The sequence below is a fragment of the Pristiophorus japonicus genome, chromosome 6 (genome assembly GCF_044704955.1).
Source record: "Pristiophorus japonicus isolate sPriJap1 chromosome 6, sPriJap1.hap1, whole genome shotgun sequence".
In the NCBI taxonomy this organism is placed as follows: Eukaryota; Metazoa; Chordata; class Chondrichthyes; family Pristiophoridae; genus Pristiophorus; species Pristiophorus japonicus.
Genome location: NC_091982.1, coordinates 68,870,302 through 68,892,738, shown reverse-complemented (window position 1 = coordinate 68,892,738; position 22,437 = coordinate 68,870,302). Strand labels below are relative to the sequence as shown.

Below are 22,437 nucleotides of genomic sequence, written 5' to 3'. Positions count from 1 at the left end.
TTGAACGAGAAAGTTCACATTGAAATTATTTGTGATTGTGAAAGGAAGGGACTCTTACTTTTCCTCAATGACCGTCTGCCCATTGTTCTTTGTTTCTTCCACAATTATTTTCTCCTCTTCCGGAAGCAGAACTTGTGGGGCCGACTCCTTCCGACAAACTGTAAGGGCAGGACAGAAGTTTAACATTCTCCGGCATTTACCCCGTGAGAGACTATGCCCCACACAGGGCCCAGGCGCTAACCCCAAGCTGAGATCGGTTCGCTGCTCTGAGCCAGGCGAGTGGCAGGGTCCGAAAACTGGTCTCAATACCCAGGTTAGAGAGAAGGGAAGGGGGAGGGATGGAGGTGAGGAAGGGATGGGGGCGAAAGAGGAAGGGGGAGGGGAGGGAGAGGGGGAAGGAGCGAGGGGGGAGGGAGGGAAAGAGGGAAGGAGCGAGGGACAGGGGGAAGGAGGGAGAGGGAAAGGGGGGAAGGAGGGAGAGGGACGGGGGGGGAAAGGAGCGAGGGGAGGGAGAGGGGGAAGGAGCGAGGGGAGGGAGAGGGGGAAGGAGGGAGGAGGAGGGAGGGAAAGAGGGGAGGGAGAGGGGGAAGGAGGGGAGGGAGAGGGGGAAGGAGGGAGGGATGGGGAAGGAGGGAGGGGGAGGGAGAGGGGGAAGGGAAGGAGGGACGGGGAGGAAGGGAGGGGGAGGGGAGGGAGAGAGGGAAGGAGCGAGGGGAGGGAGAGGGGGAAGGAATGAGTGGGAGGGAGGGAAGGAGGGGAAAGAAGTGAGGGAAGGAAGGACGGGGAGAAGGAGAGAGGGGGAGGGAGAGAGGGTGAAGGAGGGAGGGAGGGAGGGAGGGACGGTGGGATGGAGGTGGGGTCGGAGGAAGGGGAAGGAGAGGGAGGGAAGGAGGGGAGGGGAAGGTAGGGGAGGGGAAGGTAGGGTAGGGGAGGGGAAGGTGGGGGAGGGAGGGAGGAGAAAGGCTATGAGCCAGGGTCCCTGCTCCCGCTGCTATGCAGCTTCTCCCTGCTGGAGCTGCCGATATTGGGCGGGTCCAAGACAGGACACGGCTAGATTGTGATGCCCTCCAGAGTCAGACAGTCTGCTTGCCCGTGGTGACGGTGACAATGGGAAGGTGTCTGGCCCAGCGGTGTGTTATCCCAGTGAGGAGTCAGCGTGTGCTGGATGGGAGGGAGAGAGAGAGAGAATACTGCCCCGAAACAAAAATAATCCTGCTCCCAATCCTTGTGTTTAAACTGCCTTGTGTGTTGGAGTTAGAGGTATTTGAGATTGTAGCGGGGTACGGTGTCAGAAAAAGCTGCTATTTTATTTTTAAATGTTTTTGAAAATTCCTCTCTCTTTTTGAGCATGTTTGGGAAGCGGAGATTGAGAACGATCATTTGGGAATTTCGATTCTTCGCAATCTCAGTGTCATATTTGACCCCGAGCTTCCAGCCACATATCCTCTCCAACACCGAGACCACCTATTTCCACCACCGTAACATCGCCCATCTCCATCCCTGCCTCAGCTCATCTGCTGCTGAAACCCTCATCCACGCCTTTGTTACCTCCAGACTTGACTATTCCTGGCTGGCCTCCCATATTCCACCCTCCGTAAACTTCAATTCATTCAAACTCGGCTGCTCGTGTCCTAACTCGCACCAAGTCCCGCTCACCCATCACCCCCTGTGCTCACTGCCCCATGTCCTAACTTGCACCAAGTCCCGCTCACCCATCACCCCCTGTGCTCGCTGCCCCGTGTCCTAACTCGCACAGAGTTCCGCTCACCCATCACACGCTGACTTACATTGGCTCCCAGCCCAGCAACACCTCAATTTTAAAATGATCATCCTCGTGTTCAAATCCCTCCATGATCTTGCCCCTCCCTATCTCTGTAACCTCCTCCAGCCCCACACCCCCGATTTTAAATCGTTCCACCATCGGTGGCCGTGCCTTCAGCTGCCTGGGCCCCAAGCTCTGGAATTCCCTCCCTAAACCTTTCTCGCCTCCTTTAAGACGCTCCTGAAAAGCGACCTCTTTGACTAAGCTTTTGGTCACTTGCCCATATATCTCGATGTGGTTCGGTGTCGTGCGACAGTGTACGACGCTAAATGGGCTATAGTTATTGATTCTTGGGGACGCCGTGTCAGAGGGCTGTTTTAACTTTCTGTTGCCAGTCGCAGACTTCGTGCCGAAGACGGTATGAGTTGTGCATTGTTTATTCTGACTAATCGTGGTCAGTAATATGACTGAGCCATGGACTGTAAAAGGGACTGAACGAGGCTACAGGCCTTTGTGCAGTGAAGTGAACCAGACCATATTTAGCTTTCCTTCGTGATCCTGTCTGTCTTCCAATGTAGCAGAGCTTTCGGTTCAGACATATTGCTGCCTGCACATCTGCGACTTACAGCAGTAAGCTTTACCTCTTTGTGTTTACCTCTTTGACCAAGCTTTTGGTCAGCTGTCCAAATATGTCTTTATGTGACTTGGTGTCACATTTTGACTGATAATCGCTGCTGTGAAGTGCCTTCAGAGAATCAGTGAAATTTACAGCACAGAAGGAGGCCATTCGGCCCATCGTGTCTGCGCCGGTCGACCAAGAGCTACCCAGCCCAATCCCACTTTACAGCTCTCGGTCCCTAGCCCTGCAGGTCAGGCACTTCAAGTGCTGACGTTTTATGGTGTTAAAGGCGCTATTAAAATACAAGTTGTAATTGACGAGTGGGACGTGCGTCTTAAAGGTCACATTTTCTGCTTCTGTAAGGAGGTCAGAATCAGGAATCGAGTTTGTGCGACTAATGTTCTGCTGCATCTCAGTAAACAAGCGTGAAGCCACAGCCCTGTGAGTGACATATTAGGTTTACGGGCAGCAGACAGCTTGTCTATACTGTATATCACAGGCACCCACATGCAGCGCCACAGCCCAGGCAGACCACTCATATTCATGTTCATATTCCTCGTGCACAGTTTGTCCTCTGTTAATCTCGTAGGCCTGGAGGTTTGGAAAGGGTTGTTCCTGCTGCCGTTGTCTCAATCAGCACCAAGATCGGTTTGTATCAGCAGCCTGAAATATCGGGAATTAATGGGAACTGGGATTTACATCTTCTACATGTCCCATAAAATCTAAAGGCAAGGACACCTTGCTGTAAATGTACACGGTAACAGTTTCAGGCATGAGACCTTTGGCCCATCTACCCCACCTATCCACAGTATTCCCTTCGGCTCATCTAGTCGACCTATCCCCATTAACATAAGAACATAAGAAATAGGAGCAGGAGTAGGCCATATGGCTCCTCGAGCCTGCTCCGCCATTTAATACGACCATGGCTGATCCGATCATGGACTCAGCTCCACTTCCCCACCCGCTCCCCATAACCCCTTATCCCTTATCGTTTAAGAAACTGTCTATCTCTGTCTTAAATTTATTCAATGTCCCAGCCTCCACAGCTCTCTGAGGCAGAAAATTCCACAGATTTGCAACCCTCTGAGAGAAGAAATTCCTCCTCATCTCAGTTTTAAATGGGCAGCCCCTTATTCTAAGATTATGCCCCCTAGTTCAAGTCTCCCCCATCAGTGGAAGGGGTGACTGAACACCTCACATTTTCAGTTGATCAGAGAGAGCCAGCATGGATTGTGAAAGGTCAGTCACACCTGACAAACCTGATTGAAGTGTTTGAAGAGGTGACTAAAGTACTGGGCAGGGGAATGTCTATGGATGTTATTTATATGGACTTCCAGAAGGCATTTGATAAAGTCCCACATAAGAGACTGTAACTAAGGTCAAAGCCCACAGAATTGAAGGCAACTATTGGCCTGGTTAGGAAATTGGCTGAGCGGCAGGAGACAGAGAGTAGGGATAATGGGCACGTACTCGAATTGGAGGATGTGTCCTACAGGGATCTCTGGTGGGGCCTCAACTATTCACAGTATTTATTAATGATTTATGATGGGATAGAAAGTCACATATCCAAATTTGCCGATGGCACAAAGATAGACGGTACTGTAGGCCAAGTAGATGAAAGCATAAAATGACAAAGGGATATCGACAGTGAATGGGCAATACTGCGGCAAATGGATTTCAATGTCGGCAAATGTGAGGTCAACCACTTTGGACCTAAAAAGGAGAGAACAGGGAGCTTTCTAAATGGCGCAAAGCTAAACACAGTGGCAGTTCAAAGAGACTTGGTCCAGGTACATCGATCGTTAAATGTCATGGACAGGGACAGAAAATAATCAAAAGGCTAATGAGATGCTGGCCTTTATATCCAGAGCACTAGAATACAAGGGGGTAGAAGTTATGCTGCAGCTGTACAGAGCCCTGGTTAGACCACACCTGGAGCACTGTGAGCCGTTCTGGGCACCACACCTTAGGGAGGATATATTGGTCTTGGAGGGAGTGCAGCGTGGGTTTACCAGAATGATACCTGGGGGCTGAAATTCAGCCTCCAGATAATGCCCGCTCTACGACAGAGTCGAATGGCCGCCGCTCGCGAAATTCTCCCAGATTTTTCTGGCGGTTCCCATCTGCGCTCAGCTGTTGCCGAACCCCTCCATAGCGTGTGGCGCGATGTCCTGCCCCGCAAGCAAAATTCACCACCGTAGAAAATCTACCGCCGCCGCTCGGTGTCCCCGACAGTTTGTTCTGTGGGTGCGCGTGTAAAATGGCGGTGCGGCCGCCATTCAAGGGGAGGGCGCACTGCCGTGGTCGCCATCTGATTTCCTTTGTCGGCCGACTGCCAGGTCAGCCCAACAATTATTGCCCCCGGGCCGAAACCCTCCCTGGGGCCCAGTGCACCCAACTTAGAAAGCTGCAGAGCTCACAGTGGCTCTCCCGTTAACTGAAGGGGATGGACATGGGGGCACACAGCGAGATAACATCACCAGCCCGGCGCTGATGACCGGCAGCGGCAGAGAGGTCCCCCCCCCACTCTGACCAACACTCTGCTCCCCCCCCCCCCACTCTGACCAACACTCTGCTCCTCCCCCCCGCGTCTCCCTCCCACACTATGACCAACACTCTGCTCCTCCCCCCCGCGTCTTCCCTCCACACTATGACCAACACTCCGCTCCCCCCCACTCCCTCCCGCTTCCCACCCCCAGTATGACGGATACGCTGCTCCCCCCCCCCCACATCTCCCCCCCCCCACTCTGATCAACACTCTGCTCCTCCCCCCCGCGTCTCCCCCCCACACTATGACCAACACTCTGCTCCTCCCCCCCGCGTCTCCCCCCCACACTATGACCAACACTCTGCTCCTCCCCCCCGCGTCTCCCCCCCCACACTATGACCAACACTCTGCTCCTCCCCCCCGCGTCTTCCCCCCACACTATGACCAACACTCCGCTCCCCCCCACTCCCTCCCGCTTCCCACCCCCAGTATGACGGATACGCTGCTCCCCCCCCACCCCCGACCCCCCTGCACTATGACCGATTTCTGTCCCGCTTGGAAAAAAATGACAAAGAGCTGAATTTCGCAAGATGGGCCGTCGCATCCATTTCGGCCAAGACACAAAAAACAGTCCGTGCGACCTGTTTCCGGCAGGGCTGAATTTCGGCCCTCTGGACTTCAAGGGTTAAGTTATGAGGAGAGATTACACAGATTAAGGTTGTATTCCCTAGAATTTAGAAGGTTAAAGGAGTGATCTGAAGAAGTTTTCAGGATATTAAGGGGAACAGATAGGGTAGGTAGAGAGAGACTATTCCCGCTGGTTGGGGAGTCTGGGACTAGGGGCACAGTCTAAACATTAGAGCCAAACCTTTCAGGAGTGAAGTTGGGAAATACTTCTCCACACAAAGGGTGGGAGACGTTTGGAACTCTCTTCCACAAACAGTAATTGATGCTGGATCAATTGTTAATTTTATATCGAAGACTGATAGCTTTCTGTTAACCAAAGGTATTAAGGGATATGGGCCAAAGACGGGTAGATGGAGTTTGGTCGCAGATCAGCCGTGATCTCATTGAATGGCGGAGCAGGCTCGAGGGGCTGAATGGCCGACTCCTGCTCCCATGTTCCCTTGGTACATTTGTACTAACCCTGAAAGCATGCGTTGACAAGACCCATTTGGTTCCATCTTGAAACCCATTAAAAGTTTTATGTTCCACAACTCCCCGCCCCCTCCACCTCCCCCCCAGGGTCAGTAATCTGATCCACAAACTCACCGCCCTTTTTGTAAAGATGTTCCTCCTGAATTTCCTATTTTCTTTTGTTGTCCTTTGTCTGTAACTGTGGCCCTTGTGCTTAAACTCTGTACACGGTAGAACTGTTTACTTAGACTCAATTTGAATTGTAAAAATGTCAATGATACCCCCTCTGTCATGAGGGAAAAGGCCTGGTTATTGTTCCAGCTGAAATATGGAATCGAGACTCACTGGCTGCTGACAATGGGCCAGACTTTGCCACAGCGGGACATTTAATGGCCTCTGCCATTAGTTAGACGCACCCTGCACCCCTCAGCTCAAAGCAGTTCCCCATAAAGTTGTTGAAAGTGTGAGCTTGACCAGGGGAAGCACCTTACCCAATCAGATTGACGGGTTGTGAAATGAGAAGCGCAGGGACTGAGAAGGAAGTGTAAATTAGAGTGTGTGAATTCAATGTTAAATCAGCTACAGAAAGGGAGAGAGAGAAAGGATGAACATTTTTTTAAATCTCCCTGAAAAGTTCAAAACCTGAAGGAACGAGATTCCACGTTTGCGATGGTTAATTTCCAGAGGTTGTGTGGCAGTAATTGACGCTTGTCACATTGTTGAACGGGTACCTGTGCTTGTATTGCCAAGACCCAACTTTCCGTGGTGGATTTAACGGGCAAATGCAGCAAGTTCGGGAACAAAGACAGGAAGGCTGAGGGCGATGGGCTGTCTCCGCAAAGATAGCGGCGGGGCGGTGAATCTGGGACAGCAACGTTCGGATATCCGCGGTTACCCGCGCGCCTGCCTGGGCCTGAAGTTGCTGTTTGCATTTACCCATAAATAACAACGAGCGCCATTAGCCTCGCCAATATTGTGACAGGAGGTTCAGGCCCAATATTGCATGTGCTGTAACCGGCGGTCCCTCTGAATTGCGTGGCCGTGCTGATTCCACGGTAAATCCGCACGTGCGCAGAACTGTGAATGGGCTGCGCACCCAAAGAACGCGAGAGGGAACATTGCCTGTGAGTATGGTTAATTTGAGGAGATAGCGGTTTCGTCGGCTAAATATTGACTGCTGTCTATGAAGATTGGTGAAGTGGAGCTAGTTGGGATTGTGTTAGGGAAGTCCCAGATCGCACTTTGGGCGAGCTGGAAGGTGCACGCTGAAGGATTAGCCTCAGTAGGCACCTCGGCAGCAACCCTGATCTGGAGCCAGAACTGGACTCGATTCGGGAGTAAAGCAGTGGGAGAGTCAGGAGCCGACTTTACACGAACCGTTAATCCAGCCCGCTGTTAAACCCAGACTGCTCAGTGCGCCCAACATTTTGCAATTGCTCGAGCTGAATGTTAATGTTTTCAGGAGCAGAGATGCTCACCCCTCACTCTTCTTTCTGACACAGTTACACTGGGAGAGAGCACAGTCCACACACACTTGTAGACCGCATACAGAACTCTCGCCGACGCAGGAGAGGGGTTCTGCTCAAACCCACACACCAGTAACTCCGTATAGATGCAACACTTACTGGCACCGTGTCCCTAGCTAGTGAGGAACTGAGGCAAGGGGATTCTTTGTTGCTGCTTGGCTTGGCCAACAAAATAAATTAAGATCCACCGACTGGCATCAAATATACTGATAGCGCCACCCGCCTCTTGAGGTTTACAGCAAGAAAGCTCTAGTCACCACATTACAGGAAGGATGTGATTGCACTCGAGAGGGTACAGAGGAGATTTACCAGGATGTTGCCTGGACTGGAGAAATATAGCTATGAGGAAAGATTGGATTTGTTTTCTTTGGAACAGAGGAGGCTGAGGGGAGACCTTATTGAGGTGTATGAAGTTATGCAGCACCTTGAAGGAAGGAAATATTTCCCTTAGCAAAGAAGTCAATAACCAGGTGGCATAGATTTAATGTAATTGGTCGAAGGTTAAGGCCAAGATCGGATCAGCCATGATCGTATTAAATGGCGGAGCAGGCTCGAGGGGCCATATGGCCTACTCCTGCTTCTATTTCTTATGTTCTTAAGGATTAGAGGAAGTTGAGGAGAACTTTTTTCTCCCAGAGGGTAGTGGGGGTCTGGAACTCACTGAAAGAGTGGTAGAGGCATAAACCCTCATCGCATTGGATAAGTGCCGGAACCTCTAGGGCTGCGGACCAAGAGCTAGAAAGTGGCTTTTAGGCTTTGATTGTGGTGGTGTGTGATGGAATACTCTCCACTTGCCTGGAGGAGTGCAGTTCCAACAACACTCAAGCAGCTCGACACCATCCAGGACAAAGCAGCCGCTTGATTGGCACCCCATCCACCACCTTCACCATTCACTCCCTCCACCACCGGCGCACCGAGGCTGCAGTGTGTACCATCTACAAGATGCACTGCAGCAACTCGCCAAGGCTTCTTCGGCAGCACCTCCCAAACCCACGACCTCTACCACCTAGAAGGACAAGGGCAGCAGGTGCATGGGAACACCATCACCTCCACGTTCCCCCCCAGTCACACACCATCCTGACCAGCAGACTCGATGGGCTGAATGGCATCCTTCTGTGCCATAAACGTCTATGATTCTATAAATAATTGTTAAAATTCTGTATCGCTGTGTCCCCTCATTAATTAAAACATGGCGCGCTACTTATGAAATATAATTTTTGCAACAGCGATGGTCTGAAGATGGAATGAATGGGTGAGTGGGCTTTAAACTTCTCTTGCAGCTCAGCTGCTAAATGTAATTTTATTCACATTTCACATTTGTATTGTAATTAAAAACAAGTCATTGATAAGTTATTTAAAAATTCATCAGTGCAACCAAAAAAAAAACACCCAACTCTACAAAACCCAACTGCTGGGGGAACCCATGAATACAATGAGGTTATTAATCAGGGGCCGCTCAGCCTACTGGGCCAGGCCTCCACGGCATGGTGGCATACCACTCCAGGGAGCAGCACGTGCTGGAGCAGGAGAGCAATGGCAGTGAAGAGGGACATCACCAAGATCCAGGTCGGTGATTGGAGTGTGTGCAGGTACAGAAGGAGCGACGAGGTCGGGGCGAAGGAGCGGCGAGAGATTGTAGAGGGGCGTGATAGGGACCCAGGAGAGATGTGAGTTTGGGGCCCAGGGAAGGCTTGGGCCCAGGGGCAGCACGGGCCAGCCCACACTGCGATATGTGTGCGTACTAGGTCCGTGCAGCAGAGCTGGTCTCCAGTCGTCTTGGATAACCCTTGCCATTGGACCAAGACCTAGCTCTGTCAAGTCCGTGTGGTGGCTGATGTGCAACGGCCACAACATGTTAAAAAATCCACGCACAGGCATCTTCCACCCTTCAACATGTAGAAACATAGAAACATAGAAAATAGGTGCAGGACTAGGCCATTCGGCCCTTCGAGCCTGCACCGCCATTCAATGAGTTCATGGCTGAACATGCAACTTCAGTACCCCATTTCTGCTTTCTCGCCATACCCTTTGATCCCCCGAGTAATAAGGACTACATCTAACTCCTTTTTGAATATATTTAGTGAATTGGCCTCAACAACTTTCTGTGGTAGAGAATTCCACAGGTTCACCACTCTCTGGGTGAAGAAGTTTCTCCTCATCTCGGTCCTAAATGGCTCACCCCTTATCCTTAGACTGTGACCCCTGGTTCTGGACTTCCCCAACATTGGAAACATTCTTCCTGCATCTAACCTGTCTAAACCCGTCAGAATTTTTAACATTTTTATGAGATCCCCTCTCATTCTTCTGAACTCCAGTGAATACAAGCCCAGTTGATCCAGTCTTTCTTGATATGTCAGTCCCGCCATCCCGGGAATCAGTCTGGTGAACCTTCGCTGCACTCCCTCAATAGCAAGAATGTCCTTCCTCAAGTTAGGAGACCAAAACTGTACACAATACTCCAGGTATGGCCTCACCAAGGCCCTGTACAACTGTAGTAACACCTCCCTGCCCATGTACTTAAATTATCTCGCTATGAAGGCCAACATGTCATTTGCTTTCTTAACCGCCTGCTGTACCTGCATGCCAACCTTCAATGACTGATGTACTATGACACCCAGGTCTCATTGCACCTCCCCTTTTCCTAATCTGTCACCATTCAGGTAACAGTCTGTCTCTCTGTTTTTACCACCAAAGTGGATAACCTCACATTTATCCACATTAAACTTCATCTGCCATGCATTTGCCCACTCACCTAACCTATCCAAGTCACTCTGCAGCCTCATAGCATCCTCCTCGCAGCTCACACTGCCACCCAACTTAGTGTCATCCGCAAATTTCGAGATACTACAATTAATCCCCTGGTCTAAATCATTAATGTACAATGTAAACAGCTGGGGCCCCAGCACAGAACCTTGCGGTACCCCACTAGTCACTGCCTGCCATTCTGAAAAGTACCCATTTACTCCTACTCTTTGCTTCCTGTCTGACAACCAGTTCTCAATCCATGTCAGCACTCTACCCCCAATCCCATGTGCTTTAACTTTGCATATTAATCTCTTGTGTGGGACCTTGTCGAAAGCCTTCTGAAAGTCCAAATACACCACATCAACTGGTTCTCCCTTGTCCACTCTATTGGAAACATCCTCAAAAAATTCCAGAATATTTGTCAAGCATGATTTCCCTTTCACAAATCCATGCTGACTTGGACCTATCATGTCACCTCTTTCCAAATGCGCTGCTATTTCATCCTTAATAATTGATTCCATCATTTTACCCACTACCGATGTCAGGCTGACCGGTCTATTATTCCCTGTTTTCTCTCTCCCTCCTTTTTTAAAAAGTGGGGTTACATTGGCTACCTTCCACTCCATAGGAACTGATCCAGAGTCAATGGAATGTTGGAATCTTGGAATATTAGGTCCTTCATTGAAACACCTGTGAACTTTTTGACCTGGAAGCAAGTCATCCTTGATTCGAGGGACTGCCTATGATGATTAATCGTGACACTTCATCACGCCACCACTTGCCTGAACTGTGAGTCTGTTGCAGGTTTGCACTTGTGCAGTAAGCCTCTATGACTTTAAGGATTTGTGCATCTTCTTCCAGGGCTGCTGTACCTGTGAGAAACAAATGTAAAAGAGGTTTTAAGCCGACAAAGAGTATAATTGGTAACTTTCGTGTTCCAATATGTGTGGGCGGAGTAAGATACGTTCCCAAATCTGGCATTTTAAAAGTTACCGGCAGGACACGCTTGTGACAGCTGTGCAGCTGGTTGCTGGGACGGCGATTGCTGAAAATTAATTCACTTGACTTGTATATTACTGAATTATCACCGCGCTGTTTGTGGAAGCTTGCTGGGCATAAATTGGCAGCTGTATTTCCTACATTTCAGCGGTGCCTTCACTCCAAAAGTACTTCATTGGTTGTAAAGCACTTTGGGACATCCTGAGGATGTGATAGACGCTATAGAAATGCAAGTCCTTCCTCTAATGTATCAGAATTCCACCACTTTGCGCTGTGGCAGAAAAGCTTCACATCATTGCGCGCTTGCTGTAAATTTGGGCTTGAGAATGAATCGTTTTTTTACATCGCTGCCCCACCACAGGCTGCTGTGACACGCAGATACAGCAGCCTTGGCAGAAGGGGACAAAACAAATTGAAACCTACTCACCCCAAAAAACACAAGCGAATTTGGCAAAACCAGCAAAGAACCCAAGCTTGCTCAGACAGAGCTCATTAAAAGCCCCAAAGCTTACAGGAGAAATCAGCTTACTTTTCCGCAGGATAAACTCGTCGTCCGATGTTTTCCGCTCGGTCTTCCGCTTGGTTAGAAACTTCTTCACAGCTTTGGGGCTCTTGCTAGAATCCTGCACGATAGGAAACCATCCAACAGTTGGTTACAATCATTGGGGGGTTTTATTTTTTTTTAAAAGCAGCACAAGAATTTTTCTTAAACAGTTCAGTTTGCGAAGAATTCAGAAGCAGACATGCCAGAGCTGTGCGGGATTGGCGAGCACTTGTGCTTTGTTGGTTAGTCGCAATGTTGCGAGACCAAACACCTTTCCCTGCGGCTATAGCTTAGTCCGAAGAATAGCGTTGGTCTCAAAATATTGGAAGAATATTAAGTGCAGTTTACGTACAAATCTTACGAACATCTTAAATGCATTAAGGTAAGCAAGTGAAGGCAGTGGTAAGACAGCAAGTGACTGCTGCGTCGCAAGCATGCACACACCACAAAGGAGGAGAGAAAGCACTCGGCTACCCCTTACCTTTAAAATATAAGACATCCTCTACAATGTGACAAATGGGGAAAGAAAGATAAGATGAAAGTGGAAGAAAAAAATTGATGATTGATTATATGAAAAGTTCAGTCACTATAATAAAAGATCATTAAAATATCAACTATGTTAGTGTTAATTGTGTTCTCAGTGCACCATTCAAGATCTTCAGATTAGTCTAAAAGGTTATTATCCATGCAAGTAAATGCAGTAATAGTGTCATGCACACTTAAGGTCATTGCTGTTTGTCATAAATAACTAATAAAGAAAATAGCATCAAAAGTTAACCAGGGGATCAGGATTTAACAATTCGGGGAATTATCAACAGGCATGAAGTAAAGGCGTGTGCATCAACAATGTCGCTCGGTTTACACCCGCACGGGACCAATACAATGACTAAGGGGTTACTTTCTATTTAGCTTGCAAGCCTTTTATCTTTAAACGTTGTGCCTTGCGCACGAAACACGTACCTCCTTACATCCCAAGGCAGCTGAAGGCCTTAGTGGGGGCGCAGGTCTCAGGCAGCTGAGTGTCCAGGGCCGGGGGTGTTTGGGAGGCTCCAGGGGGCCCCGGTTTTGCACGGCTGTGCTGTAGGACTGGGGAGGGGAGTAAGCGAGGGGCTGGTGTGACGGAGTTGCTGGAGGCTGCTTACTCTCCCCGTGCTGCTGCGTAGGAAGGAGACGGAAAGAAATTTTTCTTTGCAATTACTCAGAAATTGCGTACCAATACTTCACCGATTTCAGGAGCATCTGGGAATACCAGACCAGCTGCAACTTCAGAGAAGCGGTCTGAGGTAGAACATCTTAAAATAGAATCTTACAGCACAGGAGGCTGCCATTCGGCCCATCGTGCCTGTGCCGGCTCTGTGAAAGACCGATCCAATCAGTCCCACTCCCCGCTCTTTCCCCTGTAACCTTTTCAAGTATTCCTGACACGTTGTACAGAATTACATCAAGTGTATGGCACGGAACAGGCCGTTCAGCCCCATGGTCTGTGCCGGGGTTTATACTCCACACCAGCCCCCTCCCCCCACCTCCCCATCTCACCTCATCACCATATCCTTCTATTCCTTTCTCCCTCTTGTGTTTATCCAGCTTCCCCCAACGCCTTTGCTCATCAACACGGACACACAAAGTTTAAATCTGGGCCGGAAGGAATTTCTCCCGACACATTGGTGGCCGAGAGACGTCAGCGTAGAATACAACAGCAAGTCAGCAGGGGCTGGCTTTCTGGAACGAGCGGAAGTCTCGTCTTCAACAGATCGACTGTGCGAGATCCCACATATCCTTCAGCTTCCACGTGTAAAACTCTCCTTTCCACTGAAGCGTCACCTGGGGCTTTCAACTTGTGTCTAAATTTGACCCTAAGAACGTAATAAATCGGAGTAGGAGTCGGCCATACGGCCCCTCGAGCCTGCTCCGCTATTCAATAAGATCATGATCCGATCATGGACTCAGCTCCACTTCCCTGCCCACTCCCCATAACCCTCAACTTCTCCATCGGGAAGATTCCCTCAATCTCAAATTCCGGAGGCAGAGGGGAGGTGAAGGAAGGAAGAAAGGAAGGAAGATTTGTCGACTTTTGACACTCAATCACTGTGCACTGATCCCAACAGATACAGAGCAGGGAGTGGGACTAACTGGATCACTCTCTCACAGAGCCGGAACAGGCTCGATGGGCCGAATGGTCTCCTCCTGTGCCATAAGGTTCTAAACACTCCCAGAAAGCACCACAAATAGCTTCGGATCTGCTGCTCAAATATTTAATATCCTAGGCGTTAAAACTAACTTGCGTTTAAACAGCGCCTTCAACAAGGCTCTTCACAGGAGCCACATAAGAAGGTATTAGTTCAGCTGATCAAAGAGGTAAACATAGAAAATAGGTGCAGGAGTATTCCATTCAGCCCTTCGAGCCTGCACCGCCATTCAATAAGATCACGTCTGATCATTCCTTCAGTATCCCTTTCCTGCTTTCTCTCCATACCCCTTGATCCCCTTAGCTGTAAGAGCCATATCTAACTCCCTCTTCAATATATCCAATGAACTGGCATCAACAACTCTCTGCAGCAGGGAATTCCACAGGTTAACAACTCTGAGTGAAGAAGTTTCTCCTCATCTCAGTCCTAAATGGCCTACCCCTTATCCTAAGACTGTGTCCCCTGGTTCTGGACTTCCCCAACATCGGGAACATTCTTCCCGCATCTAACCTGTCCCGTCCAGTCAGAATCTTATACGTTTCTATGAGATCCCTTCTCATCCTTCTAAACTCCAGTGAATAAAGGCCCAGTTGATCCAGTCTCTCCTCATATGTCAGCCCTGCCATTCCGGAATCAGTCTGGTGAACCTTCGCTGCACTCCCTCAATAGCAAGAACGTCCTTCCTCAGATTAGGAGACCAAAATGGAACACAATATTCCAGGTGAGGCCTCACTAAGGCCTTGTACAACTGCAGTAAGACCTCCCTGCTCCTATACTCAAATCCCCTAGCTATGAAGGCCAACATACCATTTGCCTTCTTCACCGCCTGCTGTACCTGCGTGCCCACTTTCAATGAGTTTTAAGGAGCATCTTAAAGGAGGATACAGAGGGGGAGAGGTTTAGGGAGGGAATTACAGAGCTTGGGGCCCAGGTAGCTGAAGACATGGCCGCCAATGGTGGGGTGAGGGAAATCAAGGTTGAACAAAGGCCAGAATTGGAGGATGGCAGAGATCTCGGGGGGATGTGGGGATCACCTGACCTAATATCTCCTTCTTTAGCTTGGTGTCAAATTTTGTCCGATAACACTCCTGTGATCGGCCAACAGACGTCTTCTATTGTTAAAGATGCTATACAAAGGCAATTTGTTGTTGTTGCTGCACGCCCACACCCTGCACAAATCTCTCTGCTATCACACAGTGCGGAGTTTGACGGCCATCTTCGTTAAGGTGCCATCACCGAACCCACTGATTCCCCAACTCTTCAGTCTCTGTACCACCCAGCTGGTCAGCGACCCCCAATAAAGCAGCCTTTCTCAGTGTGTGGAGCGAAGGAGAGATGGAAATTGAGACAAAACTCTGGATGTGTTAATCCAGGTCGACAGACACTTTGATCAAAGCTTCAATCAACTGCCTCCAATATAGAATAAGGTGAAAATCTCCCATTAAACTGGAAAGTCCCACCAATATTCACAACAATCTAGTGCACTGATTACCTGAAAAGGATTTTTTAATAAAAAGGTTAATCTAAACACTGACAAATCTAGAGAATATTACAACCGTTAACCAAGAGGAAGAGGAATTGCATAATACAACACTCCCAAACATTTACACCTTACCATAACTAGTTAACTATCATTGTAAGCAGGTTAGGAACTGGTTAGCAAAAATAGTCTTTGCATTCCATGCACTGTACAACTAAGCAGGTAAGTAACGGATCCTTACTGTCTGCGGTATCACCGGCATCGGTTTGGTGACTGCGTTCCCAGGGAGCGTGCCTTTGGTCAACATCAGCAGGTTCTCTACCCAGTCCTGCAGCTCTTGACTGCTGCTACACCACACCTGGATACGCTCAATCATATTACCTGCGTTGCAAATGTGAATCAGTATTAAGGTATTTTCTACAATGACAAAATTTCATCATCACATTCTTTCTTAGAGGGAACAATGCCGTAATAATATACAGTGCCAGCTGTGGCTCAGTGGGTGTCGCTCCCTCACCTCCAGGTCACAAGGTCCCACTCCAGAGACTGAGGAAGTGCCGCACTGTCGGAGGGGCAGTACTGAGGGAGTGCCGCACTGTCGGAGGGGCAGTACTGAGGGAGCGCCGCACTGTCGGAGGGGCAGTACTGAGAGAGTGCCGCACTGTCGGAGGGGCAGTACTGAGGGAGCGCCCCACTGTCGGAGGGGCAGTACTGAGGGAGTGCTGCACTGTCGGAGGGGCAGTACTGAGTGTGCGCCACACTGCCGGAGGGGCAGTACTGAGGGAGCGCCGCATTGTCGGAGGGGCAGTACTGAGGGAGTGCCGCACTGTCGGAGGTGTCGTCTTTCAGATGAGATGTTAAACCGAGGCCCTGTCTGCCCTCTCTTGGAAGAGCAGGGCGAGCTCTCCCCGGTGCCCTGGCCAATATTGATTCCTCAATCAACATCACTAAATACACAAACAGGTGGATGTAAAAAGTTCCCATAACACTTTTTAAAATTGAAGAACAGGGAGTCCTCCTGGTGTCTCGGCCAAACGTAAGCACATGAGAAATAGGAGCAGGAGTCGGCCATTCGGCCCCTCGAACCTGCTCCACCATTTAATAAGATCATGGCTGATACAATCATGGTCTCAGCTCCACTTCCCTGCCCGCTCCCCATAACCCCTTATTCCCTTATCGCTCAAAAGTCTGTCGATCTCCACTTTAAATATATTCATAGACCCAGCCTCCAGGCTCTCTGGGGCAGAAAGTTCCACAGATTCACCACCCTCAAAGACAAAATTCCTCTTCATCTCCATCTTAAATGGGCGGTCCCTTATTCTGAGACTCAGTCCCCTAGTTCCCCCACGAGGGGAAACATCCTCTCTGCATCTACTCTGTCAAGCCCCCTCAGAATCTTATACATTTCAACATTCATCCAACCCCACCAAAAATAAACCGAGACACTCATCCCATGACTGCGCACAAACTGACCTGCACATTTGCCCGTTTATAAACTACAAACCTGTAATCTCAAAGACGTGATGAAAGCTTTCACTCTCCTCTAATTTTGTGACCGTCATTCCCGTCAATGGCAGTTTTCCCTGCAGTGGAAAATAAATGGTCACAATCTCAGCAGGAAGCAAGCTATACCGTGGGATAGCGAGGGTGCAATATACATGGCGAGAGGGTGGGTGAAAAGCCATTCATTGTGATCGCGCAATACTGCTCTCACCTGATAAATGAAGCCACTCATCCGCGGGCTAGCGGACAGCATGAGCAGGACCGTGGGGAACAGCATGAAATAGCGCTCGTCCTTCTCCTAAGGTTGAATCGACAATAGTAACCGTCAGTTTGGCAGGTTCACAAATCTACAGTTATTTAATCTGGATTTATCATCATGCAATGACACCCAATTTCCTTTTTGCAAGTAATCAAGACAGGACAGGAAGACTCCAACCGTTAAACCGTTCCTTAAAAATGTGTTCGGCAAATACTTCCCAGGCTATTGAATGAGGCAAAGATTCAGAGTTCTGAAATCCTCACTGACTTTTCCCCAAACATCCCCTTGCACTGGTCAAAGACTGAACACACCTAATGCACGTTACAAACTAAACTCAGGTGCTCAAGTGAGACCAACACTCCACAAAAGGTCGGGTTGACTATTCGACGGGTTTCACAATCACAGTAACACATCTGGCGAGGGCCAGGTGGGCGTGGGCTAGAGGTAGCATTTTCTTTAGCTCAGGCACCTGTAGAATTGTATATAGGAACAGGAGGAGGCCATTCAGCCCCTCGAGCCTGTTCCGCCATTCAATGAGATCACGGCTGATCTGCGACCTAACTCCATATACCCGTCTTTGCCCCATATCCCTTAATACCTTTGTCTAATAAAAATTTATCATGGCTGATTTAAAATGATTAATTGAGCGAGCATCTACTGCTTTGTGGGGGAAAGCTCCACACTTCCACCACCATGTGTGAAGAAGCGTTGCCTAACTTTGCTCCTGATCGGTCTGGCTCTGATTATAAGGTGTCCTGGACTTCCCCACCAGCAGGAAAAGTCTCTCTCTATCCACCCTATCAGACACAATGCACAAAATTCCACAGCACCAAGATGGATAATAAAATTCCAATTACAGTACGACCTTTCGTCTAAGGTCACTGTTCACCCGAGACAGAGTGGTCTCTCAAAACAAGCGACCACTCGCTGGAACGATATTGCACGAAGCAAAACGCCTTCCTGTGAGAATATTGAGTTTGCTTACCATAGGGCTACCGGGGGTCTCACATTAGGGTCTTAAAAAAACAGGTTTAACTGTAAAATGTAAGTATTAGCTGATTGGTAGCTGATATTGCAACAACCCGTGCTGAGGAAGTGGACAGCAAGGGGCAAATGATCCAATCGCACACTCACCGCTACGCACATCGGGAAAGCAACAAGTTCAGTGTCTCATGGGCTGAGTGTGAGATTTCCCAATGTGTGAGCCAATGGGAAAGGTCAGGGGTGGGGGCAAAGGTAAGGGGTGGGGGGAAAGGTCAGGGGTGGGGGGGAAAGGTCAGGGGTGGGGGGAAAGGTCAGGGGTGGGGGGGAAAGGTCAGGGGTGGGGGGAAAGGTCAGGGGTGGGGTCGGAAAGTTTATCCTCAGCTGCTCCGGCCTGCGATACTGTTGCTTGGCTCAGCATCAAAGTAGTTTGAGCTCGCTTTTGTAAATCACGCCCCAAAGAGGAAATTCAAACGCTGTGGCAGCGCGCTGCTATCCAACATTACAGAGCTTTTGTGGTTCAGAAACTAAACGGATACTTGGAATGGGCGCAGACACTGGGTCCTGTGCAGGACACAGACACCTCCATAGCCTTCGCATTCACCGCAGGACACGTTTGCTGGAGGGAGGGTTCCTTAGACCAGCTGTGCACATTTTGCTTGATGAATAATTCTGCAACAAAACTGGGGATGTTTGAAGGTACTGGGCACTGCACAAACACAGCGTTGTGTGGTGTGGTGGGATGCAGATATTTGCTGAGGATTCTACCCACACAGAGTTTCCATTCCCAGCGAGGCTGTCGGGGAAGGCACCATCTCACAGGGGCGGAGGGCAGAAAAGATTGGCTCCCGCCCCCACCTCTGGAGAAAGGCGAGTGTAGATAAGATTATATTTTCAATTAAAAATAGGTGACATTTGGTGCAAAGCAGCTTTACTTCAAATGGAAAGGATGGCTAGTGGATACAACACCCTGCAGCCTGGAGTCTGAACATGCAATCACAGCCCGAGAGATAAAAATATAGTCAAATCTGAAGGGGAATTACCGCAAGGGACCTCCTCCAAATAAGGGCCTGAAATGTATTCAGAGCAGAGTCAATTTTTGTAATTAGAAAAGGGAAGAAGCCAGTAAATGCAAAAGATGCAGCCACGGGAGACGTTGGTGAATTTTTTTTTGTATTATCGGATAATTTGGAACTTAGCAGCTTTGAATGGAGAGCAGACTGTACGCAACTTTGGGAAGGGGCTTTACCTGTCGATCCGACAGCAGCCAGGTATCAAATTCATCAACCGTGTACTGGTCAGGCTGTTCGAGCAACCAGCCCAACAAGGAAATGTCTTCTTCAAACATAGGCAGGTAATGAGCATCACCCCACCCTTGCTCACCCAAACCGCACCCCACCCTCGCTCACCCAAACCGAGGCCCACCCCACCCCAGGCCCACCCCACCCTCGCTCACCCCACCCTGGGCCCCACCCTCTCCAATCGCAATGGTTGACTGTCTCCTGCAGGAGCCTAAGAAACAGAGCAAGGAAACCTGGGGCCAAATCCAGGAAAGTCCCTGGTGAGATTCTCTCGAATCCCGGCGACCAAGCAGCAAATGCCAAGAGACCCAGGATCCATCACTGGGCATACCTGACCTTCCCCTCCTACACAAATGTCCCAATTTCCTGGACACTGCAGGATTTAGCACAACTGTCTCCGTCCGTGGAATCAGCTCTCCAGCTGTCAGATATCTCGCTCCGCTCGGTATCAGATACCCAGGAATGGCCGTTGTGTCACAAGTTAATCATCTTAAAAGTGAAAGCAACCTTGCTTCCACTGCTTCCCTGGGTTGCCCATTCTGCACACCGACCATCTCTGGGCATCTCCAAGTGCTGTCCGCACTGTACATTCTCCATTTCCCCGAAATGTGAATCCATGCCTCCTCTTGCCCGACCGCTCAAGCTAATATTGAACATGGCGCCGGGCTCCCATTCACTCATTACACTATTCCGACTAAATTCCCATCCATCAACTCAGCAGCGAGGATGTGGCCCGACCAATTCATAAGAAATAGGAGCAGGAGTCGGCCACTGGGCCCCTCGAGCCTGCTCTGCCATTCAATAAGATCATGGCTGATCTGATCATGGGCTCAGCTCCACTTCCCCGCCCGCTCCTCATAACCCTTTACTCCCTTATCGCTCAAAAATCTGTCTATCTCTGTCTTAAATATATTCAATGACCCAGCCTCCACAGCTCTCTGGGGCAGAGAATTCCACAGATTTACAACCCTTAGAGAATAAATTCCTCCTCATCTGTTTTAAATGGGCGGCCCCTTATTCTGAGACTATGTCCCCTAGTTTTAGTTTTCCCTCCCTGCATCCACCTTGTCGAGACCCCTCATTATCTTACCTGTTTCGATAAGATCACCTCTCATTCTTCTGAACTCCAATGAGTATAGGCCCAACCTACTCAACCTTTCTTCATAAGTCAACCCCCTCATTTCCAGAATCAACCTAGTGAACCTTCTCTGAATAGCCTCCAATACAATAATATCGTTCCTTAAATATGGAGACCAAAACTGTACGCAGTACTCCAGGTGTGGCCTCACCAATACCCTGTACAGTTGTAGCAGGACTTCTCTGCTTTTATACTCTATCCCCCTTGCAATAAAGGCCAACATTCTATTTGCCTTCTTGATTACCTGCTGTACCTGCATACTAACTTATTGTGTTTCATGCACAAGGACCCCCAGGTCCCTCTGTACTGCAGCATTTTGCAATTTTTCTCCATTTAAGTTATAATTTGCTTTTCTATTTTTTCTGCCAAAGTGCATGACCTCACATTTTCTCACATTATACTCCATCTGCTAATTTTTTTCCCACTCACTTAGCCTGTCTATATCCCTTTGCAGATTCCTTGTGGCCTCCTCACAACTTGCTTTCCCACCCACCTTTGTATCATCAGCAAACTTGGCTACATTACACTCGGTCCCTTCATCCAAGTCATCAATATAGATTGTAAATAGTTGAGGACCCAGCACTGATCCCTGCGGCACCCCAGTAGTTACTGTTTACCAACAGGAAAATGACCCATTTATCCCGACTCTCTGTTTTCTGTTAGTTAGCCAATCCTCTATCCATGCTAATATATTACCTCCAACCCGTATACTTTTATCTTGTGCAGTAACCTTTATGTGGCACCTTATCGGATGCCTTCTAGAAATCCAAATACACCACATTCACTGGTTCCCCCTTATCCACCCTGCTCGTTAAATCCTCAAAGAACTCCAGCAAATTTGTCAAACATGATTTCCCTTTTATAAAACCATGTTGACTCTGCTTGACTGAATCGTGCTTTTCCAAATGTCCTGCTACTGCTTCCTTAATAATGGACTCCAGCATTTTCCCAATGACAGGTGTTGGTCTATAGTTTCCTGCTTTCTATCTGCCTCCTTTTTAAAATAGGGGCGTTACATTTGCGGTTTTCCAAATCGCTGGGACATCCCCAGAATTCAGGGAATTTTGGTAGATTACAACCAATGCATCCACTATCTCTGCAGTCACTTCTTTTAAGACCCTAGGATGCAAGCCATTAGGTCCAGGAGACTTGTCTGCCTTTAGTCCCATTATTTTACCGAGTACTACTTTTTTAGCTCCTTGATTATCCACTACTGGGATGTTTTTAGTGTCTTCTACCGTGAAGACCGATACAAAATATTTGTTCAAAGTCTCTGCCATTTTGCTGTTCACCATTATTAATTCCCCAGTCTCATCCTCTAAGGGATCAACATTTACTTTAGCCACTCTTTTCCTTTTTATATACCTGTAGAAACTCTTACTATCTGTTTTTATATTTTGTGCTAGTTTGCTTTCATAATCTATCTTCCCTCTCATTATTTTTTTAGTCGTTCTTTGCTGGCTTTTAAAAGTTTCCCAATCCTCTGTCCTCCCACTAGTCTTGGCCACTTTATATGCCCTCGTTTTCAATTTGATACTATCCCTTATTTTCTTAGTTAGCCACGGATGGTTATCCCTTCTCTTACAGTCTTTCCTTCTCATTGGGATATATTTTTTTGAGAGTTATGAAATATCTCCTTAAATGTCTGCCACTGCCCATCAACTACCACACTTTAATCTATTTTCCCAGTCCACCTTAGCCAACTCTGCCTTCATACCTTTGTAGTCTCCTTTGTTTAAGTTTAGGACACTGGTTTGAGATCCAACTTT

General features: G+C 48.7%; 1 protein-coding gene across 4 annotated transcripts in view; it reads right to left on the bottom strand.

The window, feature by feature from the left end:
• arhgef6 (Rac/Cdc42 guanine nucleotide exchange factor (GEF) 6) overlaps positions 1-22,437 on the bottom strand; it is a 192,426-nt gene that overhangs the window by 6,973 nt on the left and 163,016 nt on the right. Inside the window, exons 13-20 of one of the 4 annotated variants that reach the window (XM_070882903.1) lie at positions 17,201-17,287; positions 16,991-17,069; positions 15,728-15,867; positions 12,781-12,975; positions 12,302-12,322; positions 11,806-11,899; positions 11,060-11,149; positions 59-158 (exon numbers count right to left, since the gene is read on the bottom strand). In XM_070882903.1, the coding sequence (XP_070739004.1) occupies positions 59-158; positions 11,060-11,149; positions 11,806-11,899; positions 12,302-12,322; positions 12,781-12,975; positions 15,728-15,867; positions 16,991-17,069; positions 17,201-17,287 (806 nt within the window). The remainder of the gene's footprint in view (positions 1-58; positions 159-11,059; positions 11,150-11,805; positions 11,900-12,301; positions 12,323-12,780; positions 12,976-15,727; positions 15,868-16,990; positions 17,070-17,200; positions 17,288-22,437) is intronic. The other 3 variants (XM_070882904.1, XM_070882905.1, XM_070882906.1) reach the window with 3 other exon arrangements.